The sequence below is a fragment of the Mangifera indica genome, chromosome 7 (genome assembly GCF_011075055.1).
Source record: "Mangifera indica cultivar Alphonso chromosome 7, CATAS_Mindica_2.1, whole genome shotgun sequence".
In the NCBI taxonomy this organism is placed as follows: Eukaryota; Viridiplantae; Streptophyta; class Magnoliopsida; order Sapindales; family Anacardiaceae; genus Mangifera; species Mangifera indica.
In genome coordinates this window covers 19,408,306-19,435,936 of record NC_058143.1, presented here as the reverse complement: position 1 = coordinate 19,435,936, position 27,631 = coordinate 19,408,306, and the positions used below count along the sequence as shown (strand labels likewise).

General features: G+C 36.3%; 5 protein-coding genes across 8 annotated transcripts; 2 read left to right on the top strand and 3 right to left on the bottom strand.

The window, feature by feature from the left end:
- The first annotated feature begins 69 nt into the window (after nucleotides 1-69).
- LOC123220183 (epoxide hydrolase A-like) lies at nucleotides 70-2,372 on the top strand. The gene is made up of 3 exons (XM_044642227.1): nucleotides 70-635; nucleotides 1,415-1,653; nucleotides 1,793-2,372. The coding sequence occupies exons 1-3, from the start codon at nucleotides 165-167 to the stop codon at nucleotides 2,037-2,039; spliced, it is 957 nt and encodes a 318-aa protein (XP_044498162.1). The 5' UTR covers nucleotides 70-164; the 3' UTR covers nucleotides 2,040-2,372.
- A 6,283-nt stretch (nucleotides 2,373-8,655) lies between these two features.
- LOC123220184 (epoxide hydrolase A-like) lies at nucleotides 8,656-11,922 on the top strand. The gene is made up of 3 exons (XM_044642228.1): nucleotides 8,656-9,405; nucleotides 11,046-11,284; nucleotides 11,425-11,922. Exons 1-3 carry the CDS (start codon nucleotides 8,935-8,937, stop codon nucleotides 11,669-11,671), a joined length of 957 nt encoding a protein of 318 aa, XP_044498163.1. The 5' UTR covers nucleotides 8,656-8,934; the 3' UTR covers nucleotides 11,672-11,922.
- A 457-nt stretch (nucleotides 11,923-12,379) lies between these two features.
- Nucleotides 12,380-15,262, bottom strand: LOC123220185 (probable acylpyruvase FAHD1, mitochondrial). Its single transcript, XM_044642230.1, has 7 exons — nucleotides 15,088-15,262; nucleotides 14,818-14,983; nucleotides 14,422-14,474; nucleotides 14,075-14,137; nucleotides 13,584-13,634; nucleotides 13,352-13,469; nucleotides 12,380-12,836 (listed from the first exon to the last, which is right to left on the bottom strand). Exons 1-7 carry the CDS (start codon nucleotides 15,199-15,201, stop codon nucleotides 12,721-12,723), a joined length of 681 nt encoding a protein of 226 aa, XP_044498165.1. The 5' UTR covers nucleotides 15,202-15,262; the 3' UTR covers nucleotides 12,380-12,720.
- A 493-nt stretch (nucleotides 15,263-15,755) lies between these two features.
- Nucleotides 15,756-20,920, bottom strand: LOC123220181 (protein GAMETE EXPRESSED 2-like). 4 transcript variants are annotated; one of them, XM_044642225.1, is made up of 16 exons: nucleotides 20,624-20,919; nucleotides 20,229-20,552; nucleotides 19,790-20,128; nucleotides 19,353-19,679; nucleotides 18,912-19,118; nucleotides 18,748-18,833; nucleotides 18,526-18,667; nucleotides 18,143-18,445; nucleotides 17,799-17,923; nucleotides 17,466-17,683; nucleotides 17,149-17,379; nucleotides 16,838-17,067; nucleotides 16,477-16,715; nucleotides 16,232-16,388; nucleotides 15,976-16,142; nucleotides 15,756-15,848 (listed from the first exon to the last, which is right to left on the bottom strand). In XM_044642225.1, the coding sequence occupies exons 1-16, from the start codon at nucleotides 20,688-20,690 to the stop codon at nucleotides 15,834-15,836; spliced, it is 3,177 nt and encodes a 1,058-aa protein (XP_044498160.1). In that variant the 5' UTR covers nucleotides 20,691-20,919; the 3' UTR covers nucleotides 15,756-15,833. The 4 variants fall into 4 exon arrangements, with proteins under 4 accessions (XP_044498160.1, XP_044498158.1, XP_044498159.1 ...); XM_044642223.1 differs by having other exon boundaries at nucleotides 15,772-15,909; nucleotides 20,624-20,920; XM_044642224.1 differs by having other exon boundaries at nucleotides 15,772-15,909; nucleotides 20,229-20,594; nucleotides 20,679-20,919.
- Nucleotides 20,921-21,896: 976 nt separating this feature from the next.
- Nucleotides 21,897-26,549, bottom strand: LOC123220192 (lipoamide acyltransferase component of branched-chain alpha-keto acid dehydrogenase complex, mitochondrial-like). The gene is made up of 8 exons (XM_044642244.1): nucleotides 26,205-26,549; nucleotides 25,479-25,625; nucleotides 24,832-24,957; nucleotides 23,877-24,253; nucleotides 23,322-23,569; nucleotides 23,029-23,117; nucleotides 22,496-22,723; nucleotides 21,897-22,271 (listed from the first exon to the last, which is right to left on the bottom strand). The coding sequence occupies exons 1-8, from the start codon at nucleotides 26,394-26,396 to the stop codon at nucleotides 22,158-22,160; spliced, it is 1,521 nt and encodes a 506-aa protein (XP_044498179.1). The 5' UTR covers nucleotides 26,397-26,549; the 3' UTR covers nucleotides 21,897-22,157.
- Between the last annotated feature and the right edge of the window lie 1,082 nt (nucleotides 26,550-27,631).

The following is a 27,631-nucleotide window of genomic DNA, read 5'->3' as shown; positions in this document are numbered from 1 at the left end:
CCACAAAGCATCTGGCTACTTTTTCTACTCGCCTTCGTGTTACTGTCACAACTACAGCCCATCTCTTTATAACGCTACACAATCCACAGCCCATCTCTTTATAACGCTACACAATCCACAGCTTTCAACTGCTCCAACAACGAAACTTCAACCCAGAATCAGCGATGGAAGATATACAGCACAGAATTGTGAATGTCAATGGCTTAAACATGCACGTGGCAGAGAAAGGCGAAGGTCCAGTCATTCTCTTCATTCACGGTTTTCCCGAACTGTGGTACTCCTGGCGGCATCAGATCATCGCCTTGGCTTCCCTCGGCTACCGAGCCATTGCTCCGGATCTACGTGGCTTCGGTGATACTGACGCGCCGCCGTCTGTCTCGAGTTACACGTGTTTCCACGTGGTGGGGGACCTCATTGGACTTCTCGACGTCGTTGCCTCTGATCAGGATAAGGTTTTCGTGGTGGGCCATGATTGGGGTGCTCTTATTGCTTGGTACTTGTGCTTGTTTAGACCGGATAAGGTCAAAGCTTTGGTCAACTTGAGTGTTGCGTTTAATCCCTGGAACCCCAAGAGGAAGCCACTTGAGGGTTTGAAAGCTGTTTATGGTGACGATTATTACATGATCAGATTTCAGGTTCATTTTTCAACTTATTTTAGTTTTGTAATTGTTTTTTCTAACTGCTTTGGGGGTTTTGCTTCTGCTGCTAATTAAGTTATCAATGAATGATTGATTTGCTGCAAAGTTTTGAGCTTTGATTTCTTATTTGCTTTGATCCTTGAATGTTTCATCAGATCTTTACTGAAACAACATGAATTTTAGCGAACCTGGAAAGTAGGAAGCTCTGTATAGATATTGCTCGTTGGTTTAGAATTTCTACTATAGTGCTAAAGCTAGCTTTTGAAATGGAGAGTTTACCGCCACCTCTACAGCGGTGATGGCTCACTGTTAGCCTTGGGTAAACACTGTAAAAGTTAGTTATTGAAATTAGAAAATCTAAAACTATATAAACCCTAAATCAAAGACCATATTTTTTGATGTAGAAATCAAATCTCGTAGCATACACTTGGAGTGATAACATTTCAGTCTGTTTGAAGTAGGGTTCTTTGATCACATCATCTTGCACATGTCATAGCATCTTTAATTTGAGCATGTGAAAGATAAAGTTAGAAGTTTACATTTATTAATCATAGATTCAGTTGATCTTGTTGCCTATGAACTTAAATTTTTTATTTGTTCCAAAGTTTTAAGGCAGTTCTACTGTCATTCCATAACATGCCAGAGCATTTTGCCCTGTAGCTGGAGGTTCTACATCAATTCATTTACTGATGAATATCAATCATAGAGCACAATTTCGCATTTTGATAAAATCAAAATAGCTCACCTAATGAACCGATTGCTTGACGGGATTGTAGGAGCCTGGTGAGATAGAAGCTGAGTTTGCCCAGATTGGTACTGAGACAGTTGTCAAGGAATTCTTTACATACAGGACACCTGGTCCTCTTTTTCTCCCTACAGGTAAAGGATTTGGACATCCCCCAAATGCTGAAATTGTCTTACCCTCTTGGCTATCAGAGGATGATGTTAAAAACTACACCAGCAAATTTGAGAAAGGCTTTACAGGAGGAGTGAACTATTACCGTAATATAAACGTGTATGTCTCCTTCCAAGTCATATGAGCAGCTATATCTGTTTTGCTTGATCCAATCTGGCATGAATTTGATTATCTAGTGGTGATCTTTTACTCAATTATATGGCATTGTCACTCATGTTTACTCTCCTTATTGCTGCAGGAACTGGGAACTTACAGCTCCTTGGGCCGGGAGTCAAATAAAGGTTCCTGTTAAGTTCATCGTGGGTGACCTGGACCTGACATATTATATGCCAGGAGTCAAGGATTACATACACAAAGGTGGGTTCAAGCGAGATGTGCCATTATTGGAAGAAGTGATTGTAATGGAAGGTGTAGGTCACTTCATTAATGGAGAAAAGGCTGATGCAATCAGTGAGCACATATACAACTTTTTTCAGAAGTTCTGATATGTTATTTGGTTTCTAGTAGAGTTTTCACTTCATCTGGGTTGTTCTGCGGCAGTGCAACAGGAGTTGTTAAGTATTTTATCTCAAGCATTAATAATTGTATTTGGGTTGTTCTTCAGAGTTCAGAGTGCAATGCTAGTTGTTTGAAATAAGCCATGGTGTGTAATGGTGTATGTTTCAAAATCGTATAATAAGTATGCCATTGTTGTCAAGCATTCTGAATCTCTTGAAGATTGTTATGGACTGTTCTGGGCCGTATTGAAAACCTCAAGTTAGGTTTTCTTTTGATTGGGCCTCTGGAAAGCTTCTATAAATGGTTTAAATTGGGCTTTACTTTTGGCATATTTAGGGCTTAATTTATAGTCACTTGCTTTAAGGGCTCTAACACCACTTATGTGTTAACAAATCACCAAGAATTTTAGCTACGCAAACTAAACCTGATCTACACCACACAACAGCCCAGATCAATCAGCCCTTGTTAAAATTTGAAATTTTAAAGAGAAAGGTGTAATTATTATATATTAGATGGTTTCCACCACAAGGACGCTTGGCGTTTTCAAGCCCTCATATATGACTTTTGTGTGTGAAATCATTTATTGCAAAATGAAGAGAGTCAAAAATATAGGCTAATGGCAGTGGCTCATGCCTATATATATTGCCCTTGTTTCCTTTTATGAAGAAGCATTCGGATTCCATAAAGAAAATTGCTCTCTCAATTTCTTCTCACTTTCATCTTCTTTATTTCAATTTCTCCTCCATTTCTTTATCTTTGGTATTAGTTATATTAATTTTATAACACGTTATCAGTACGATCAGTTCAGGTATATTATATCTTTATATTATACCATTATGCTGCTTAAATATTATAAATACGGATATCCCAGTTGTGATGTCCCAATTGACTTTTAATTTCTGTTATATTTCTGTTTAATTTTTCTTTATACTTATACAATATTTGCAACCCGAAGTTTACAAAATTGTAAATCTGGACCTGAAGTCCTGCATATTATTTGTAACATGAAGTTTACAAAATTATAAATTTAGACCTGAAGTCTGAAATATCTTAAATCTGGATCCGAAGTTCTGAATCCTATTTATAACTTGAAGTTTACAAAATTATGAATCTGGACCTGCAGTCCTGAATATCATGAATCTGGATCTGAAATCTTGAATATCGTTCGTAACCCGAAGTTTACGAAATTATAAATTTGTGACCTAAAGTCATAAATATTACTTGTAACCTGAAGTTTACAAAACCAAGAATCTGGACCAGAAGTCCTGATATTATTTAAATATTTATTTTTATTGTATTTCATTTATTTGAATATTTATTTATTCGCATATTTATTTATTTGAATCTTTATTTTTATTTATATCCGATTTACAACCTGAAGTTTGTAAAATCGTGAGAAAATCATATATATGGGCCCAAAGTCCCGAGTTTTACGATTTACAACTTGAAGTTTGTAAAATCATGAGAGTACATGTTTATGGGCCGGAAGTCCCCAGTTTCATCAAAGTCTTTATTTTAATAATGATATCACCTTTGCAACCTGAAGTTTGCATAAAGTGTGAAAAATATGGACTTGAAGTCCAAAACATAATCAGAATACGTATTATAATATTCTGAAAACGAATTACAAAACCAGAAGTTTTGTATATATAAGATAATATATGGACCTGAAGCTTCCAAAATTAATTCCAATATTTCTCCTACAAAATCAGCTGTTTTGTAAATATGAAATAATATTTGAACCTGAAGTTTCAAAGATTAACTCATATATATTGTTTACAAAACCAGAAGTTTTGTAAATATGACAATAATTGAACCTGAAGTTCCTAAAATTAGATGGATAATATTAAATGGGCTTTTTACATGAGTCTCCACCTAGAATTTGTGAGCCTTGAAAAACTAACTAAATAAAATATCCCAGAAGGACAAATACAAGGTTATTATCTTTTGGTATCATATCCCTGAAGGATTGCAAGTCAAAATATGAATACAGTGACTCTATATTCAGTATAAATTTGTAATATTCAGAATCTTTTCCTGAATGTGGAAGATAAAATATTCCCCACATTTTATTTTTGCTCCTGTAGTAGCAATATCAGAAAAGAAATTCTGAATTAATATTTTTTTCGTTATATATCGTTCCCTGAAGTGAACGCAACTACCAGAAGTAGTTATTATGAGTATGAAATGCCCAAAATTTTTATAATTAAATCCATCATATATATTTATTTTTGAGTCATGCATATTATTTTGTATTTTATTGTCATGTTCTCTTCCTTTCAATATTTTGTATACGTTATAACTAACGTAATTTTTAAATGAAAGAAAATGGACTCCAAAATTGAAGCGTTGACTTCAAAAGCTGATGTGGGAGACATGTTTGGTGGATAGTGCAACAACGCACACAATTCTTAAAGAAAAAATTTTTTTCTTATCTTTAGCATTAATTGAAGCTAAAGTAACCACCATATCAGGATCAATTGATCTGATAGAAGGCTCCGGAAGAGCCACAATTATGTTAAATAATGAGACCAAATTAAGCATTAATGATGCATTATATTCAAGTGGATCTAGAAGAAATCTACTAAGTTTTAAAGATATAAGAAAAAATGGTTATCATCTTGAAACCATGAATGAAAATAGTGCAGAATTCATCTGTAGAACTAGTAATGCCTCCGAAAGAAGGCTTATACTAGAAAAGTTGTCTGCTTTATCATCTGGATTGTATTATACAACCATAAAGGTAATTGAAACCTACACAGTATCGAACCAGAAGTTCGTTGATCCAAAAGTATTTACGCTTTGACATGATCGTTTAGGCCACCTAGGATCTACAATGATGCGTAGGATTATTGAAAATTCACATGGACATACATTACAGAACCATAAAATTTTATTGTCTAGTGAACAATTCTGCACCGCCTGTACTCAAGGTAAATTAGTAATAAGACCATCTCCCTCCAAAATTGGAGGTGAATCCCCATCATTCCTGCAAAGGATTCAAGGGGATATATGTGGACCCATTCATCCACCAAGTGGGCCATTTCGTTATTTTATGGTCTTAATTGATGCATCTGCACGATGGTCTCATGTTTGTTTATTGCCTACTCGAAATGTTGCATTTGCTAAACTGTTAGCACAAATTATCAAATTAAGAGCACATTTCGTAGATTATTCGATCAAGTCAATACGGCTTGATAATGCTGGTGAATTTACATCCAAAACATTTTATGATTATTGCATGTCTATGGGAATTGAGGTTGAACATCCAGTCCCACATGTCCACACACAGAATGGATTAGCTGAGTCTCTTATCAAACGACTCCAGGTAATTGCACGTACTTTATTATTAAAAAGTCAATTACCTACTTCTATGTGGGGACATGCTATATTACATGCTGCAGCGTTAATTCGCTTGCGACCTTCTTCTTATCATCAATATTTTCCCCTACAATTGGTTCTTGGTTTCCAACCTAATGTATCTCATTTGAGAATATTTGGTTGTGCTGTATATGTCTCTATTGCGTCCCCTCAACGCACAAAAATGGGACCCCAATGTCGTTTGGGAATATATGTTGGATATAATTCACCATCTATTATCAGGTACCTGGAACCATTAATAGGTGATCTTTTTACTGCATGATTTGCAGATTGTCACTTTGATGAGACAACTTTTCCATCTTTAGGGGAAAAGAAAATGCCTCCTGAAGTTAGGCATGAACTTACTTGGTATGTACCTACCATGTCTCATTTAGATCCTCGCACATCCCAAAGTGAAACTGAAGTGCAAAGGATAGTGCGATTACAAATTATCGCCAACCAAATGTCTGATGCATTTGTTGATACAGCAAAAGTGACAAGATCACATGTTCGAGTTGCTAATACACCAGCAAGAATCAATGTGACTGCTGAACAGTCCATTCGAGTCGTGACTGATCCATCTACCTCACGCCAGAAGCGTGGTAGACCTGTTGGATCGAAAGACACTGTTCCTCGAAAAAGAAAGGCAAATAATCAAACAAATATTCCTCCAGAAGAGGTTATAGTCCCTGAAGAGACTCAAGCCCCAGAAGTGGCACAAGCCCCTGAAGTGGTGCAAACCCCTGAAGTGGCACAAACCCCTGAAGTGGTACAAACCCCTGAAGTGGTACAAACCCCTGAAGTGGTACAAAATCCTAAAGAACAGAAAAATGAGAATATTGAAATATCTTTAAATTATGTTCATACACAAAAAATGTGGAATCGTGAAACAATTATAGTTGATGATATATTCTCATTTGCAGTAGCTACTGAAATTCTGAATGATGATGATTTTGAACCACGTACTGTGGCTGAGTGTAAACAAAGACATTATTGGCCTAAATGGGAAGAAGCAATTCAAACAGAATTAGCTTCCCTAGTAAAACGTCAAGTGTTTGGGCCTGTAGTTCCAACACCTCAAGACGTACAACCCGTTGGATATAAATGGGTATTTGTGAGAAAAAGAAATGAGAAAAATGAAATTGCTAGATATAAAGCCAGGCTTGTAGCCCAAGGCTTTTCCCAAAGGCCTGGGATAGACTTTGATGAAACATATGCACCTGTAATGGATATAATCACATTCAGATATTTAATCAGTTTAACAGTCTCTGAAGGACTAGATATGCGTCTAATGGACGTAGTTACTGCTTATTTATATGAAAATTTGGACACTGAAATTTACATGACACTCCCTGAAGGATACAAATTGCCTGAAGCAAAAAGTGTCAATTCAAGAGGCTTGTACTCAATTAAATTACAACGATCATTGTACGGATTAAAACAATCCGGACGTATGTGGTACAATCACCTCAGTGAATATTTGAAAAAAGAGGGTTATGTGAATGACCCTATATGCCCATGTGTCTTTATCAGAAGGTCAGAATCGGGATTTGCTATTGTAGTAGTTTATGTTGATGACATGAATTTAATTGGGACTCCTGAAGAGCTCTCAAAAACTGCTGAATATCTGAAAAAAGAATTTGAAATGAAGGATTTGGGGAAAACAAAATATTGTCTTGGCCTGCAGATCGAGCACAATTCAAATGGAATACTTATCCATCAAGCAGCGTATATTGAAAAATTATTAAAACGCTTTAATATGGATAAAGCTTATCCTTTGAGCCCCCCAATGGTTGTTTGGTCTCTTGATCCAAAAAAGGACCTATTTCGTCCTAAAGAAGAAGATGAAAAGATACTTAGTCCTGAAGTACCATATCTTAATGCCATTGGAGCCTTATTATATTTGGCCCAATGCATGAGACCGGATATATCCTTCGCAGTCAATTTATTAGCACGATTTAGCTCTGCACCAACCCGTCGTCACTGGAACGGAATCAAAACATATTCTCCGTTACTTATGTGGAACTAGAGATTTGAGATTATTCTATTCTGTCAAATCCCCTAAAAATCCTAGTTTGGTTGGATATGCAGATGCTGGTTATCTTTCTGACCCCCATAAGGCCCGTTCACAAACGGGATATGTTTTCACTTATAATGACACAGCTATATCATGGCGCTCCACCAAGCAGGTCTTGGTTGCAACTTCTTCAAATCATTCAGAAATTTTAGCTCTCCATGAAGCCAGCCGAGAATGTATATGGTTACGGTCTGTCATCCATCATATTCAGAATACATGCAGTCTTCCTTCTACAACAAAAACTCCTTCCATATTATATGAAGACAATGCAGCATGTATAGCCCAAATTAAAGGTGGGTACATCAAAAGAGACAGAACTAAACATATCTCACCGAAGTTCTTTTACACTCATGAGCTCCAGCAGAGTAAAAAGATTGATGTCAAGCAAATCAGATCCAGTGAAAATCTTACAGATTTGTTCACTAAGACACTATCGACATCAACATTTGAGAAGTTAGTGTATAACATCGGTATGCGGCGGCTCAACAAGCAACCAAGTTAATCCTACTATAAAGAGGGGGAGCGTTCATCAGGCAAAATTTTGAAGTTTATCTAATATTGGACAAAAGGTGCACTGTACTCTTTTTTCCTTCACTAGGTTTTGTCCCACTGGGTTTTCCTAGTAAGGTTTTTAATGAGACAGTTTAAGCACGTCCAACGCCAACTTACAGTATATTTAATAATTATGATCCTTTGCTTTGGTTTTTATTCCATTGGGTTTTTCCTTAGCAAGGTTAATATAATTATCTGTAAGTGGTGGAAATCCAAGGGGGAGTATTATATATTAGATGGTTTCCACCACAAGGACACTTGGCGTTTTCAAGCCCTTATATATGACTTTTGTGTGTGAAATCATTTATTGCAAAATGAAGAGAGTCAAAAATATAGGCTAATGGCAGTGGCTCATGCCTATATATATTGCCCTTGTTTCCTTGTATGAAGAAGCATTCGGATTCCATAAAGAAAATTGCTCTCTCAATTTCTTCTCACTTTCATCTTCTTTATTTCAATTTCTCCTCCATTTCTTTATCTTTGGTATTAGTTATATTAATTTTATAACAGTAATAAAATTTTAATTTTTTAAATTTTTAATAAATAATAATTTTATTTTTAATTTTAATAAAAAAATTTAATTTTTAAGAAACGATGTATGGATAAATATTTAAATTTTTAAAGGTTAAAAAATAACACTTGGGTGGAAAAAGTCTTTTGGCCTGTGTCTAAAAAGGATAAAGCACATGTTCAAATCCAAGCAGAACAGACAAAACATGGTTCCGTAAGTAGGCTTTCGTCTCATTTCCCGGTCAAGCATTCGCTACTTTTTCTACTCGCCTTCCTGCCACTACCTAATCGGACCATCTTCTTTATAACGCCACGCAATCCACAACTTTCAACTGCTCCAACAACGAAACTTCAACCCAGAATCAGCGCTCCACTGAATTGAAATGGAAGATATACTGCACAGAATCGTGAATGTCAATGGCTTAAACATGCACGTGGCAGAGAAAGGCGAAGGTCCAGTCATTCTTTTCATTCACGGCTTTCCCGAATTGTGGTACACCTGGCGCCACCAGATAATCGCCTTGGCTTCCCTCGGCTACCGAGCTATTGCTCCGGATCTACGTGGCTACGGTGATACTGACGCTCCGCCTTCTGTCTCGAGTTACTCGTGTTTCCACGTTGTGGGGGACCTCATTGGACTCCTCGACGTCGTCGCCCCTGAAGAGGATAAGATGTTTGTGGTGGGCCATGATTGGGGTGGTCTTATTTCTTGGTACCTGTGTTTGTTTAGACCAGATAAGGTCAAAGCTTTGGTCAACTTGGGTGTTCCTTTTAATCCCAGAAACCCTCAGATGAAGCCTGTTGATGGTTTGAAAGCTGTTTATGGTGACGATTATTACATGATCAGATTTCAGGTTCATGTTTAAACTTCCTTTAGTTTTGTAATTGTTCTTTTTTATTAGAATTCTCTAATTGCTTTTGGGGTTTTGATTCTTCTGCTAATTAAGTTATCAGTGAGGGATTATGTTCTGCAAAGTTTTGATCTTTGATTTCTTTTTAGATTGGCCAAAAGACCTGTTCACACCCAAGGTGCAGGGAGAACTCAAAGTGATTCATTCTAATTTTAAAGAACTCAAAGATTTATTTATGAGCAAAATTCAGATAAAAAACTCCCATAACGTTAAGACAAAATTGTCCTTTAACCAAAAAAATATAAAATATAAAATTTATTATATTTTCTTCTATGAAGATTTAAAATCTAAAAAAGAAACTTTTGTATAAAGTTTTTAAATTTTAAAAAATAATAGTTTCTTCTCAAACTTAGGGTTTTCTTCCTTCTTACTCTAGCCACCATATCCAACAAACAATGATTAGTCTTTTTTTTCTCTCAAAGATGTCTCTTTGTTCAAAGCCCCCAAACGACATCTGAATCGAAAAATTTAGACAATGGAGCCCATTGTTTGGACGGTGAAGGTGTTGTCTAAATAAGTCGATGTTTAGATTTCGTTTGGGAAGAGATGACTTCGAACTAAGAGATATCATCGAAAGAAAGAAAGATCGGTCATAGTTCGTTGGAGATGGTGGTCGGAGTGGTGAGAAAGAAAACCTTAGGTTTGGGGGTGAGGGGAAATGTTACTTTTTGAAGTTTGAAAACTTTAGTAGAAGTGAAATTGTTTGTAAAATTTAAGGGGAAAAATATAATGAATTTTATGTTTTTACAATTTTTTTTGTTAAATGACGGTTTTGTCCTTAACTTTAATTGCATTTTTTTAATGGAATTTTGCATAAGGAGAGTGTTTGGGTTTTTGAATGTTTGAAGAGGTTACTTTGGGTTTTCACTATATCTTGAGTGGGAACAAATCTTTTGGCCTTTTAGATTTGATCTTGAATTGTTCATCAGATCTTTACTGAAACAACATGATAGTTTCTGACAAGTAGGAAGCTGTGTGTAGACATTTCAATTAGGGTTAGAATTCTACTGTTTAATTTAATATGAACGTTGGAAAATAACATCCCCAATGAGAGCCGTTGAGATTGAAACCTAGGATGAGGGGCTGCAGCCCCAATGCCATGCGGGGTGGACAATATCCAAAAACTAGTTGTTGAGATTGAACAACTGAAAACTATATAAAACCAACGCCACAGGATCATACATTTTTTTTGGTAGGATCAAAATCTCGTAACTTAAACCTGAAAATTAAAATCATTACATAATTTTAGTCTGTTTTAAGTAGAGCTCTTTGACCACTGCATCTTGCATATGGAATGGCATCTTTAATTTGAGAATGTGAAAGATAAATTTAAAAGTTTACATTTGTTAATCATAGATTCGGCTGATCTTGTTGACTGTAAAACTTAAATTGTCTATTTGTTCCAAAATTGTTTGGCGGTTCTAGCAACTCTGATTCCATAACATGCCAAAGATTTTTGCTCTGTAGTTGGAGGCTCTACATCATTTCATTTACTGATGAATATCAGTCATAGAGCACAATTTTGCATTTTGATAACATCGAAATAGCTCACCTAATGAACCGATTGCATGACGAAATTGTAGGAGCCTGGTGAGATAGAAGCTGAATTTACCCAGATTGGTACTGAGACTGTTATCAAGGAATTCTTTACATACAGGACACCTGGTCCTCTTTTTCTGCCTACAGGTAAAGGATTTGGACATCCCCCAGATGCTGAAATTGTCTTGCCCTCTTGGCTATCAGAGGATGATGTTAAATACTACACCAGCAAATTTGAGAAAGGCTTTACAGGAGGAGTGAACTATTACCGTAATATGAACGTGTATGTCACCTTCCAATTCATACGGCCACCAATATGTGTTTTGCTTAATGCAGTCTGGCACAATTTTGATTATCTAGTGGTGTTCTTTTACTCAGTTGTATGGCATTGCCACTCTTGTTTACTTCTCTATATTGCTGCAGGAACTGGGAACTTACAGCACCTTGGACCGGGAGTCAAATAAAGGTTCCTGTTAAGTTCATCATCGGTAACCTGGACCTGACATATTATATGCCAAGAGCCAAGGATTACATACACAAAGGCGGGTTCAAGCAGGATGTGCCATTATTGGAGGAAGTGATTATAATGGAAGGTGTAGGTCACTTCATCAGTGAAGAAAAGGCTGATGAGATCAATGAGCACAGATACAACTTTTTTCGGAAGTTCTGATATGTTATTTGGTTTCTAGTAGATTTTTTTTCACTTCATCTGGGATGTTCTGTGTCAGTGCAATGGGAGTGGTTAATCATTTTATCAGAAGCATGAATAATTGTGCTCGGGTACACCATGTCATACGACCATGTCGAGGTTGTTCTTCAGAGTGCAATGCTATTTGTTTGGTAAGAAGCCATGGTTTGTGATTGGTGTTATGTTTCAAAACCGTATAATAAGTATGCCATTGCTGTAAAGCCTTTTGAATCTCTTGAAGATTGTTATGGAGTGTTCTGGGATGTATTGAAAAGAATTTCGACTCAAAATGTTGATCAAATTGTTTAGATGCTTCAAGCAAGTAGCTGCACACAAGGAGCAGCGAGGAGAGACAAACCATGGCCATAAACCCGGATTGGACCAGCTGGTTGAACCAATCTAAGTGAGACTTGGTGCTTAACCTGATACAAGCAAGTTTGATTTTTGGATTTGCAGTTGAACTGCTTTCAAGTATGGTTGAATTGGATAACTCGTATTGAATCATGGCTCAACTGTCGATCTAGTCCAGCAACATCATCACGATTTGGCCAGTTCCTTTGAAAAATGTTTGCAATTCAAGTTCCAACTATTGTAACATAAACAAATATCGAACTGTTCCCTTGACCGGGTCAAGACTCGATCTGTATGTCAGTGGTGTATGTCCCCGTTTTTCAGTAAAATTATCCTGGATAACTGAATATAGGGCTTGTATTTATAAAACCTTCATAACACTTCACACATCAAGTCTAAAAGTGATATCTGATACATTATTAATATCTCATCTTAACTGTTTTTTTTTAAAATTAGATATCCTCCCTTCTTAGAAAAGCCAAGACTCCATTATTAGATGCAATTCAATTGTGTTCTTGATGTTTGCTTCCATCTGCTCAAAACAGTCAACTAAAGCAGAACAATGCTTCATCCAACCATGGATACAATTCCAGCCTCAGCCCTTTTGCCAGGATGCAACATTCCAAACGCTATATCTTGCAGCAACCGAGTAAATTTAATTACACCTTAAAGCCATAAGCTCAAGCACTTCCAGGCCTTCGGCGCTTTGCAACATCAAAGTGAACATCTAGGAGGCCTGTTATTCCGGCTGTTATCTTTTGACCTGCTTTTACAGGGCCAACACCCGGTGGAGTGCCTACAAAAACAATAGTGATAGCAAAACAAATCAGGACGTCAATCTGATTCTTACACTTAACATGCCCTCATGGGGGTGGCAGATTATCTAAGTTGAAAAGGAACAGTTAAGATGCAAGGATAGAGGAAAAAATGTGATACAGAAGCAAATATAAACTTTGATTGTAGTATGCAAACTTATCATGTGATACCACACCCTGGCAAATTCAACAAATTTTTTCTTGCAGCAACAATGAATGATTGAAAGATTCATTTTACAATAAGAGAAAATATAATGACTCGTCCCAGAGTAGCTAACTTTGACATTGAAAATTAAAATCGTGCATTTGGATCTAGGAAGGACCACAGCCATACAAAATAAGATCATAGACACAATACCTGTCTAATAACACAGATATAAAGCTCACTAAAGACACCTAGTATCAATTGTATACCAACTTTTTTAAGAAAATCATATTTTTACACTAACTGGAGTAGGCTTTAAAAAATTAAATTTATGAAATAATCCTGCAATACCTGTTAAGATGACATCTCCTTCCAAAAGTGTCATTATTGAACTTATGTGGCTGATGAGATACGGGATCTTAAAAATCATATCCTTGGTGGAGCCCTTCTGTCGTACTTCTCCATCTACCTGCAGTGAAACAAATTTGAAGTTGAACTGAGGGAATAACCAAAGGATAACATCATTGCAGCACTCATAAACCACATGAAAACACAAATCAGGGAAGAGTAATCATTAAACAACCTTTAACCAGAGTTCCACGTTGTCAGGGTCGAGCAATGCTGACTTTGGTAGCTACAGAAAAGTTAAGGAGAGTCAAACAACTGACTATGAATAATGTTTAGCTAAACAAATTTAAAGTGAAAAATTAATCCATAGATGATAAATGTTGTCTACAATCTCATTTCCTTTTACCCCAATTTGCCATAGAATGACTAACTATTAGGGGCACCATAGATGGCATGGCCCATACCAGCATCTGATGAACATTCCATATTCCTTTTACAACTTCAGTAAACAAAGAACAGTGCCATATTTACAATGCAATTATTTCCCTAGCAAATGCTACCTAATGCCAAGTTCATTTTTCTAGGTGGTCATCAAATAGGGTAAAGTGCACACCTCATTATTCTAAATAGAATTTACACATTGAGATTTAAGATTCATAACAAATGTAACCATGACATAAGTTCAATAGACACAAATATGTTAAAGTATTCAGTTCAACTTCTTACAACAGCACTAATTGGTGTGAAGGTGTCCTGCCCCTTTGCAACCGTCCATGGAAGACCTGCAGACTGAAATATGGGACAAAGTAAACAGCAATAATAAGACATTTCATACCTGCAAACAAACACTTGATTGTAGAACAATCTACAGAGCAAAGTTGATAAGCTCTGATTAAAAGTAGGTTTATGGATTGTAATAAAAATAATCCCTGATCTATGTTTAACAGCATGGTGATAAATCCAACAGCATAAACAAATGATTTTCTATAGATTTTGACAGTTTATCAACACATAACAGGGAACATGGACAATAAATTTATCCTAAAAAATACCAGATGAAAAGAAACTCATACCTTCGCAGCAGATTGTATTTCCCTAGCAGTCATATCTAGAGCCAAAGCATAGCCTGCAACCTCCAAAAATTATTACTTGGACAAACATGAACAATAAGCACAACTAAAACATGTACGAATGAGTATATTACTACATGTTCAAACATTTGTTATTAACTTATCTATACAAAATGACATGACAACATGTCACACCACCAAATTTCATGTTGTTACTCCAATCTTTTGGACAAGTTAGTAAGAAATGATTTTGTATGTAGTTTTATTCCGAAATAATGTGTAACAAATCATCAACTAAAAGTTTGCAAATTCAAGATAATAATAATTCTTTCCAAAACAAATCTAAAAATCCATGAATTTACATAAAGACCAGATAGTTAATAATAAATAAAGAAAAACCTCCAACATAGTCCATGGCTGTGCTTTCGGGCACATCTCGAGCTTTCTTTCCGATCACGACGGCGAGCTCCACCTCATGATGAAGTGATTCCAACGGATGAGGAACCTCGATGGTCCCTCCATTTTCTAAATAAGACGACGTTGGCTTCAGAAACAAGACCGGCTCCTGATAACCATGAACATAAGGCGTAGTACGGAAGTAAATTTCAGTGTGGACAATTTCATTATAATTGAATTATGATATATATATAAAAACTGAGGTTGAGTTACCTTCGGCACAGCGTTGCCGAGTTCTTTGGCGTGGGCGGCGTAGTTACGACCAACGGCCACGATCTTGGTGCCTACTTCTAGAAGCTTTTGCATGCCGGACAATGCAGTCGCCATCGATTCAGAAATGTCGTCGATGATCGTAATTCAACAGCTGACACTTAAAGCTAAAAAGAGTAGGTAAGGATGAGAATTACAGTTTAGTCCTTGTGGTCTTTGTGTATTATATCAAGGACACTAATTTTAAGTACGACAAAGTTGGTCTTTTGATTTCACATACAAAATTTCAGTGAAATAAACAAAATTCTATTTATTTTGATGACGATTAGTTCCTTTCGACCTTGTTAGCATTTGATCCAAATCGGAGAACATTGTCTAATATTCGAGTTTGTCTTGATTTGGTATTAATCAAAAGTCTAATTTGAATCTTTCTGATCCTATAAACAATTGAATTAAAATATCAATGTTATTAAATGGTATGATACAATATCGAAAATTTTTTTAATATAAAAATAAAATTTAATTATATAGAATTGTGACCTAATGATATGGTGCATTTCCTTTCATCGGAATTGTAATCTAGCAGTATGATGCATATCTTTACAATTATGGATAGTAAAAATACCATTTAAAATATTTTAAAAATAATTATCAAATTTTGAGATCTTACAATGGTTAACGTTGCATTATGAAGTGTTTAAGTAATATGGACTCAAAGCAATTGTTGAAGATGTTTCAGTCTGCTTCCTTCAACTGGCCAGAGCCTATGCATTGATCAGCAGAAGCTTCAAAGGAATGAGCATGAAGCAGTAGCTTTGTTCTTGACTGCATATATAAGAATAAATTCAATGAATCCATGGAAATGGATTCATATATTTATGGTACACTTACAGCAGTTTGTGTATTCGAACTCTGCATCCTGGAAAGCTTTGAGTTTTTGGCATCACCATGTCTTCTCTCATTCACCAGAAGAATTGCACATTTGCAAGTGAAGAGAAGAAGTACAACTCCAAGAGAAAGCACCATAATGAATTCAATGATTATAGCTGATCCTAAGGCTGTTCTCAGAAGTAGAATTGCAATGAGTTTAGCAGCAATCACAAAAATCTATGGCCATTCAAGACTGATATGTTGATTTGTCACTTACTATGAGCTGCCAATGAACTCATTGGCCTTTTTCTGATCAAAGTTACATTAGCCTCTGCAGATAGAGGCACAAAGAACTTTTCAGCGTAGTCTGGATAACAACCATAACGCCCCATGTCGTTCACTTTCAGTGTCAAAAGGGTGTTATGTTCCTGACCCTGTACATAGAACCAAATCACGTTTAACCAGATTTCGCTTCCAAAAAAGGAAAAAGAATGTGTCTTCCCAGCATGCAATCTTACTCACATGATAAAAGAGCTGTTGCATTACAGTGTTGCAGTCATTTATTGATGCCTGAAATCTAATTCCACTGGCTTGGACCATAAAATGTTTTGAAATGGTGACATAGGTCTGAACGGGTTGCCATAGATAACTGTCCTTTAGCTTCACTTCAGTTACACTGATGAGCTCAGCTGGTAGACTGGATAGCAATAATCCATCACTAACTTCCATGGAAAATGCCACCACGAAGCGAGATGGACCGCCTGACATACCACCCACCAAACGGATATTACACTCAGTACAAGTTTGATCTCTGTTTTAGATGTTAAACTTGGTGCTTCATAGCTTACCAGCCCAATGATTTACAAATGATTATAAATCATACCTGGATACTTTTGCATATCTGGATCCCCAATGCTGAAATTGAACTTGTCTCTTTCTCTGTTGAATATCAGTGACTCATCTCCAGTAGCATTTAGAACAATGTATTCGGGGACTTGAATGAATGGAGGATCATTAACAGGCTCCACAGAAATTGGAATATCCAAATCATTTTTCCCGTTTCTGTTTCTGGCAGATATTCGAATGGTATCCTCCCCATAAAAGTTTTCATTTCTGATATAAAAAGAAATAAAAAATCAAAGTCACTGAAACTATCACAAACAGGCAAAACAAGCAGAATGCCTAGACTAATACCCAAGATATTGGATTGACTGAAGGGTAAAATTGATGACATCTATACTGCCTTCTAAGATCAAATCCTTCACGGTTTCATTGCCATTCCTTACAGAAAGTCCACTCCACATTGATGGTTGCCAAAACTGCATTAGCAAAGAAGACAAGAATACAGTCCCAGACTTTGCACTGAGAGTGACAGAAATGTTCTCCTTCAATTCTGAATATCTAATCCCTAACCCAGTGAAACCACTGCAAATCAAGAGAGTGAGAATTCTGGACAAAACTAAACACAATTGAACAAAACACTTAAATATTAGTTATACATTGTACCGTACCCGATCCTGGGACTCATCAAGTCTTCAGTTGCTAGCAATTGAGTAGGAAAGGAAACAAACTGTGGTGGGATACTGAGAACAGAAATGTTGACAGCAGCAGTGGCAAGGTTACCATTGACATCAGATATTGTGTATGAAAAAGAATCATTCCCAATATAATCTTTGTAAGGGGTATATCTGAAGATCTGCCCAAAATGTAGAAGTGAACCAAAACCAGGCTGACAAAAACATAACATACAGCAGTAGGTCAGATTTACGAGCAACCTCTTCTGCAGAAACTCTTTGTGATGAGTGCAATCTAAATGGTGCTGTATTTTTTTTTTAACTGCTTACGTTGGAGAATTCAACAAGGTTTGCCTGATCCCCGGCATAGTAGTCATTAGCCAAAGCATCAAAAGCAATCGACTCATCCTCCCAAACAGACACTATATCATCATATGCTTTAGGAAAATATTGACCTGAAGACATTGAAAATATAATCTTAATATAAAAATATACAAGAAACTTTACCTCAAATATTACATTGTGAATCTCTTTTCTGACAACCAAGCTTTATAAGAAACATGAATTCACATATATCTCATTATACCCAGAGAACAATCAAAATAGCAAATCACACTTTCTAGGATTGTTACAAAAGAAGAACTAATATTATGAGTTGTAGCATCTCAACTTACTGCTGTACACATGAACCTGGAAAGGTGAGAAACATCTGCCATCCAACGAAACACACATCTTGTAGGTACCTACTTCCATAGCCAGATATCGAACGCTGTATGAACCATCATTGTTATCCACGAACATCCAACTTGAAAAGCCAGAATTGTTTATTGAAGTAATCTCCAGTTTCAGCCTCGACTGTTGTGACAAGACAGGATTGGAAATTGAATCCAGTAGCTGGACCACTACCTCATGTGTAATCAGCATTGGCACCTTAGGACTAAACTTCACAACTCCCGAGAGTGACATATTCACATCTCCTGTGGCATAGCGATTATTCAGTCACATAACTTTGGTTATTCTACAATATAATCAAATTATGTCAAGTAAATTAAGATACCTGCTTTGACTTCCATTCTGAATGGATAACCACCATTTAAAAAAATATTTCCACAGAGTACCAGAGTATTATAAGTACCACTCCTTTCAGGAATATAAGTAACATCAAAAGCACTGGCCAGAACTTTTGAGTTCTCTGAAGACTGGATTCATAAAAAGAAAAAGTATCAATAAGATTCTAGAGTAGGACTGCTGAAAGTAAGTATATAAATCCACTTCTTACAGTGTTAGTCTGATCAATAGAGGGTGCCAGAGCAATTTCTAACTGATCAATAGAACCATTACTCAGCTTTTCAGTAGATCCACTCCCTATTTAAGAGATGGTTGCTGCTTTGTAAGTAATGAATACAAATATTAACACAAAGGAAACTATGACATTGTGCATACCATTTACAATCTGTGTGGGTAATATACTTGGCCGTATTTGATAAGAGTCGTTTTCCCTTATAATTTGTACTTTAAGCATTTCTATTTCAACCGGAGATGGGAATTGAAAATTGTCATTCAAATAAACTGAGAAGACTGCAATTTCCCCAGCAATGGAACCATTTAAACCAGAGCCGTTGACAACACTGCTTAATCCATCACAATATCCTATTCAAATAAGAAATAAAATGGAAATTTTATTATAAGAAAATTATAAATTAAAGTGTTTGACAAAGGGATCTGAACTTGTCAAAACTCCAGCCTTCTAAAACCTGAGCTAATTGCTGACCTTAATCAAAATTTTAACCATAAACCATTACTTGTTTTGAGAATCTAAATTCAAACAAATTAAGTAGAAAAAGACCATAATCACACAGAAACTCCTGAGTCTTTCAGCCGCACCTACAAAGACAGAATAAGCAAAAGGCATGTTGGAGATGCTTATACTATGCTTCATATCAGATATTGTGAGCAAGAAGTTTCCAGATTCCTGTATGGTAAAAGAAAGCAACTGAATTCCTGGAACCACTTCTTCAAAGTGAAAATCTACAACTGGTATAGACAAATTTGTCTCTTTCTCAACAATATCAGCATCAAATGCATACAATCCTGGAACAAGGTTCCTATATTGATCATGCTGGTGTATAAATACTTCCATCTTGGAAAAAATCTGCCAGGCAGACACTTCATATTTCAATTTGGCCTCACAACTGGAAATGTCCAGTGCTCCTGACAGACGTTAATCCAACATTTAGTTGCACAGATGATATTCAAGCACAGTAGAAGATCAGAACCCATCAACATTAAATGAGCTTATATTAGAAGTGATAGGAAATCACCTGGATTGACCTTGAATGGTAGTGGAGAGCCATTCAATGTTTGATTTCCCCCTTCCATGCGCAATGAAAGGTCCCCGGCTATACTAGCAATAAACTCTAAGACGATGTAACCAGCTTCATTCCAACCCACGTTAGTAACATTTGGCATGTTAATAAAGGAACCATTTGCCTGACATACAGACACTATGAAATTAAAAGAACTTGGTTCTTTGCTTGTCGAAGAAACATTATTTCCAAATGCATCTTTAGGAAGAATCAAAAGGGTAGCTTTTGTCCCCGCTTCAAACTCATTCACACCACCCATCCATGAAACAACAGAGACAGATGGATGCATTTGCCCTTCAACCAGAAAATGACATGAAACAAATCCCATTAACTGGGATTATTCGAAAGTGAAATTCCCATTCTGAAAAATCAATTTCGAAAACAATATAAATACCTGGATCAACATAGAAATGAAGAGAGGAGTCCAATACTTTGAAAGGTTCATCAAGGACTAACAAATTAAACAAACCAACCAGGATTGGCGTGAATATAATTCTCCAATTGCTAGTGTCTCCACTGGTCTCTAGCACAACCCCAGAAATGTAACAACTATTTCCCACCTTCTCGTTTATTATGAGTGAAGGCTTGAAAGAACTTTTTTCAAGTGAAGCATTTCCTTGGCTGTCAAAATTTCCTAGCACTATGATCCTTACGGCTGCTTTATCGCCTGCTAGAAATTTGTTCTTGTCGTCCAACCAACTGAAAGCGAATAACGGCACTGCAATAAACATATAAACCTTATCACCTTCAAATAACATCCCTGAAAGTATGAAAGAAGTTTGAAATTACCTGCAGAGGTTGAGAAGGGGAGAGTGAAGAGAGAAATGAGTAAGAGAAAATGGACCTGGAGTGCCATGACTGAAAGAGAATTTGAAGGAACTTTAATCCCAGACCAGCTTTATAAGGCAGTTGATCAATGTTTTGATGAGAGCATTTAAGCCGTTGGATACCGTCGGATTTTCGAGAGCGGTTGCTTACAGTTTCCAACGGTTGCGTGATTGGCGCGGTTTTTTATTCCACAGTTCATTCTCAAATTAAAAATTAATTTCAGAGTGTTTTTTTTTTTTTTTAAACTTTTTGGGTTACTACACTTGGACATTTTAGAATATTTAAATTTCCTGACAGTTTCTTCAATATATTGGCAAGAACCCCCTCCCAAATTTGCAAAATTATATAGTTATGTCCATATTGTGATCATGCTACGTCTTCCTGGGATGGAAAGTGTCGGAAATATAAATTGGGCTTACAAGTGTGAAGATTGAAACTCATGTTACATAAAACCAATTGACTTATGTTAAGGTCCAATCCACAACACTTATATACCACTCATTTTACTTAAGTTTATTAGATGTGAGACTCTTCTTTATTTGAGTCCTCAACACCCCCGCTTAAGTGCAAGCACCTAAGCTGTTAAGCCTGCCTTTCGGCTCAGCCGATTCTTGGCTGGGTGCGTTGTCACTTGTATCCAGGAACACTTAGGTTGTTAAACCCGTCGTTTGGCTCGCGCTCTGATACCATGCCGGAAATATAAATTGGGCTTACAAGTGTGAAGATTGAAACCCATGTTACATAAAACCAATTGGCTTATGTTAAGGTTCAATCCACAACACTTATATACCACTCATTTTACTTAAGTTTATTAGATGTGAGACTCTTTTTTATTTGAGTCCTCAACAACCCCGCTTAAGTGCAAGCACCTAGGCTGTTAAACCTGTCTCTCGGCTCAGCCGATTTTTAGCTGGGTGCGTTGACACTTGTATCCAGGAACACTTAGGTTGTTAAACCCGCCGTTTGACTCGTGCTCTGATACCATATCGGAAATATATATTGGGCTTACAAGTGTGAAGATTGAAACCCATGTTACATAAAACCAATTGGCTTATGTTAAGGTCCAATCCACAACACTTATATACCACTCATTTTACTTAAGTTTATTAGATGTGAGACTCTTCTTTATTTGAGTCTTCAACAGAAAGAGTCATTGTGAGACATACTGGCTCGACTCATTCTTAACTTGGGGCTGCCTTATTTAAGCTCAACTCATTTGAGCCAAACATCAATCTAAGTTTTGAATGGTTGGATGGAGTCCACTAATGATATGAATCAGAATACATTTAGTTCAGATGGCACTCCCGTAGAATCTATTTGACAGGTTCAAATTAAGAATCCATTTTCAGAAGTAGCCATAATGTTTTAAATATTTTGTTGGCACGGCATTACATTTCAGGTTTTCTTGCCATACGAACTTTTTGTTTTGTTTGTATATACAGGGAAATGCTGACTAGTGTTGAAGACACATCATCTTGATGCAAGTGAAAACCAGTCATCTCATATGCAACATCAGCAACTCTGGGTTTTCAATAAACTGTTTCCACTCGTTACAAAATCTTGCAACAGTTGCTCCATCCAGAACTCTATGGTCTGCACCAATATTAACCTGAAAAACAAACCCCCATCACACCCGTGTCAGATGAAAGCTGTAACCTGCTGATAAATACTAAATCAGTTCAGGTAGAAACCGAGCATGAAAGATTTCTGATTTCATTACCGGTTTTCATTTTTTCAATAGCGTATTGGGAACACTCACCCCTATTTTACCCCTTTGTGGTCAGCATTTATTAAATAATATCAAATTATAGGAAACCGTTGTCCATAGCTTACCGTCATTATTGATGTGGGGTACACAATTCCATCGTCCGCAAAGTGTGGAACTCTCTGTATTCGGCCAAGTGCAATGATTGCAACTTCAGGCAAGTTGACAAGAGGAGATCCAAACTTTCCACCAATTGCTCCAATGTTGCTTAGAGTTATTGTTCCACCAGATATGTCTCCAGGACTAAGCTTGTTGTCCCTTGATGATTGTTGCAAGCGTGACAGCTCCTTCGTTATCTAATCAGAGAGAGTAAGTTTTCAATGAAAAGTACATGATAGTGCACACTGAAGGACAGTCAAACACTGATACATAGGCAAATGAATTATGTGAATAAATAAGGGAAGGTACTCTGTTATTCTGATCTATAATCAAATGGAAAAATAGAGGAGAACAAAAGGACACAGAAAATATGTTTAATTACAGTATGAAGTTCTGCAATTGTCATTATTCACTAAATGTTCCCGATAAACAGAGAAGCAATGCAAGAATATCAATATTGCAGCTCAATTATTGTGAAGATGAGAAGTTACACAAAACTAACCTCTGCAATGGAAAGGGACTGCACATTCTTTATGTTTGGTACAACTAGACCATTTGGAGTAGCCATGGCAACTCCGATATTGTGGGAACCTACAATGACCAATGACGATACTATAAATTGTGTATATAAATAGCATTAATAGGCTGTAGAAGGAAACTAAAACCAGTAATCTCTGGATAAGTTTGCTTGTGCATCCCATGGAATTAGTTGACCTTAAATGGTTTTCTATGGGAAGTCAAGATGAGTTTCTAAATGGCATTGAGTTTTTTCAACTAGCAGAAGTAATTACCAACCTCTAAGGATGACCTCAAGTGACTCCTCATTGAAGCAACTATTCATGAAGGGATATTTGCTCAAAGCCATTGAAAGTGACTTTAGCAATAAAGGAAGGAATGTGTACTTAACATTTGGATCAGAATTATTATTTTGAAAAGATGTTTTAAGATCCACAAGCGCATCACAATTTATCTCTTCGACATAATGAAAATGTGGGACTTTAGCAGCCATGGACATGGTTTTGACCATTGTTCTCTGGTATCCCCTGAAAGAATAAATTTAATTAACTAAGATTAGGATACTAAAAAAACAATCTACAAAGTTAATCAGCCAAGTACTTAACAAAAATAATGAACCTAAAAGGGAATGCAATTTACAATTATTGAAATTTAACTATGTATAAAGCTATGGCGTAAATAACTTTTAGATTGATCAAACAAAAGAAAATAACTTTTAGATTGATCAAACAAAAGAAAATGTGTAGCTAAGATATCGCAGGCCTATGGATGCCACCCTCTACCCCTATTTCGAAAGTAAATAGGTTACTCCATCATGTGAATATCTAACGTTACCTCAAGGGGACTGTCTTATCATCTAAAATAACTTCTGCAAATGCAGATGAGTCATTTCCTTCTTCTGAGTCAGAACTATCACTGGCAGATGAAGCTTCAACAATTCCTTTCTGAGCAGAATATTTAACCACATCTTCTTTCAATATCCTCCAGTCTTTACCACTTCCACGGACATCATTTAAATTTATACCATATTGCTTTGCAAGGTGCCTTACAGCAGGAGTGCATAGAATTCCACCCATTGCATTTTCATTCTGCTTAGAATTGGGTAAGCTCATGTCCTTGGAACCTGGTGGTTTTGCACTTTCCAAAACATCTGAACTAGGTGCTGACACAAGACATTCCTCAACAACCATCTTTAGTAGAGTTTCACCAACCTGGATTTTCAAGTTTATAAAATCTTAGAACTATGGTATACATTTTGAAACTGTCAAAAGGAGTCCAAGGATAATGTTCTGATTTAGAATTCATTACTCGAAACAAAAATTTTAAACCGATAACAAAAAGTAAAAATGCATATTTGTTTTGTTTCTTTTACAACTTATTTTTAAGTGCTAAAAGCACTTATCTATTCTTTTGTCCTTTCTGCACCTGAATATATGTATATGAAACCTTCTGCTATGCAATATTTAATGGAAATGGACAATCAAATCCATTATTCAAGAATACTGAAGAAAAAATTAATGGTTCAAGATAATCTTCCTAATGTATTTGAAACAGTTTTTCTTTTGATGCCATGGTCTATACTTGTCTCTGAAAACACAATTCTCAATAAAAGGTCATCAGTTCCCTCTTTCATTGCCCCTAATACGACACACCAGCTATGTGAATCATTAAGCACATACATAAGAGCTATATCAGTAAAGCACGAAATAATTTCCAATAACAGATTACTCACTACCCAAATGTAACAATTAATACTCCACATCCCAAAAAAAAAGTAAATAAAATAAACCTTCACAATGTTTCCAGAAACATGGAGAATTTTAGCAACTTTTCCTTTGTAACGACTTGTTATTTCAATAGTTGCTTTGTCACTCTGAACTTCACAAAGTGGTTGAAACTCATCAACTTGATCCCCCTGCCACAGTAATTCTATCAGAATTTCTTTATATGGACCTACTGAACACATCACTGAATAAACGTGCAGACATATAAATAGATAGTCTTTCCAAGTAGTTGTAATGTGCAACTGTACAAGATTTCATTTGTTGAAGGACAAAGAAGCCATGAATTGCCAGTAACTATATTCAAAACCCTACATGCCAAAATCAATGCAACATTCTAACAATTAAACAATTAAACACATTTCTGAAGATACTTTTACTTCATAGATACATATTCCAGTTGCATCTTATCCAGTAAGACAGACAGAAAAATCACTAACAAAGCTTCACAAACAATACCAAACAAAAAAAATGTACATGTGACGCACTAATTTAGCCAAACAAAAAAAAAGACAAGAACTTTGGAGTCTAGGACGGGGAAGATAAATCATCCACAATTTGGACTAAAAAGCAGCAATTCGGAAATTCAACAGAATACTAAGAAATGTATAGATCAAGGAATACGTGAATGCAACAACTAGTGTCTCTCACCCACCTCTTTAACAAACCATTTGAGGAGTTCACACTCAGCAATACCTTCACCTGTTTGTGCCAATGGTACATCAACTACTCCACCTACCGGAACATCTGCCAAAGCATGACTTGAGTAGCTACATCTATTCACTGCACAGGGGATGCTGAACTATAATATAGAAGAAAAGAGAAGAGAATTACACAATGAATCTTAACACATTTCCATAAAAATATTGTGCTTCAATGAAAGTTCAACAATATGTTGCCTTAAACATCAGGCACATCAACATGCTTACTTAAATCGGCGTTCATGAGTGTCTCCCAAATCCACACAATAATATTCATAACAGGCAATCATAACAACATAGAACAGTAGCCTATCAACTGAAGCATGGGTTAAAAACACACTAACAGAATAATGACTGGAATGAATGAAAACAGAGCACTCTCATATGCCTGTTTTATGTTAGTTCGTGTGTAAACCAAAAGGAGATTCACTTAATCATTTAACTTCACTGTATGAATGGCCCAATTCCGCTGAATCATAGCATGTTAAACTCTCTCTCGTATGTCTCTTTACATCTTATAAGATCGCATAACAGAATATCTCTGACAGAAAATGCAGAATTTACTTCTCACTATACAGCTACAAAATTAAACACCGGAAACAAGAAGAAATTTTATCGAACAGTAACTACAAACAAAGAGAGTTAGATTAAATCACTTGTAACAGAATTAGGAAACTCACGTCCTTAAGATTATTATTAGCCGAGCCAAACAATAGTGAAGCATGACCAGAGAGAAAACCTAGCACTGGAGCCTTCAGCCCCGGCAAAGAAGACGTAATTGACTCATGATAGGTGTACGGACACAGCAATGTCCGGCCGGAGCTCCAGTTCCGGCTCCAAGGCCGCTTCTGCCAAATCCTTCTACCGATCATCACTCACGCACGAGGATGGAAACGGCGAACCTTACTACCGTTTACAATATAGAGAGTCACTTAATAATACACGTGGCTGAATCTGACGATAATCTTAATGATGCTTTGTGTGTATAATTGTTGTAATTATAGGCGCATTAATATTTGAAGTTAGGCTGCCTGATTAACCATTAGCAATTAATTTTGATATTAGTGCTGATAATTATCAAAAGGATAACTAATCAGCCAGATTAGGCTTGAATGACACGTGGAACTGATTGGTCAACAATGGTCATCAAAAATTTTATTCTAGTGTTTTATGGATCATCATCTTCATCTTACGCAGCTGGTTTTGACAGCGGATAGAGATTGGAATGAATTCCAACCAAGGTGTCCCTGAGGTAGACATGTCAATTGGGTCGAATCGAATATAGACTCAATCCGAAACATGAAAAAATATCCAAGTATGATAAAGCTCGGTCTGATACTATAAAGTGCTGGGCCAAGTCTATGAGCCTATGAGATTGGGTATTGGGCCTTTATATTACACTCATGGGCTGATCCAATACTGTTTTTAAAAAAATAAAAATTTTTATTTTTTCTCCTTACTTCTGCCGCAAGGCAGCAGAAGACGCAGAAGCAGAATCTGCCTTGCGGCAGAAGGCAGAAGAGGAGCGGAAGGAGAAGCAGATCTGCTTCCCCCAGCATCTGCTTAATTTTTTTAAATTTTTTTTTTATTTTTTCCCAATAAAAACCTACTAAATTTTTCATTTTCACTTTCAATTACAATTATAAATTTCTCAAACTTTCAATCTCTCAAATTCTCAATCTCAATTATTTTATTATATTTTTAATCTCATTTTATTTTAATTTTATTATTTCAAAATATTACAAATAGATCCAATGTCAAATAAATTCATTAACGACAGTTGTTTCCCTTCCTGGGGATCCTTCAAGACTTCAAGCGAGAGAAGAAAACCCTAAAATCTGATTCTAATTTCTTATAAAGTGTTACATAGGCCATCTTTTCAAGTTTATATAGCCTATTACAGGCCCACATTCACAAGGTAAAAATTATTTTAATAAAATATGCATATCCCATGTTTAATGTCCGATTAAAAATTTTTTAAAACTATTGATTAATTGGGCCGGCCCGGCCCAATTAAAGCCCATTATTTAATGGGTCAAGCCTTGGGCCTTTATATTTCAATGGGTCAACCCGATCCGAAAGCACATTACTATTTAGGCCTTAAGCC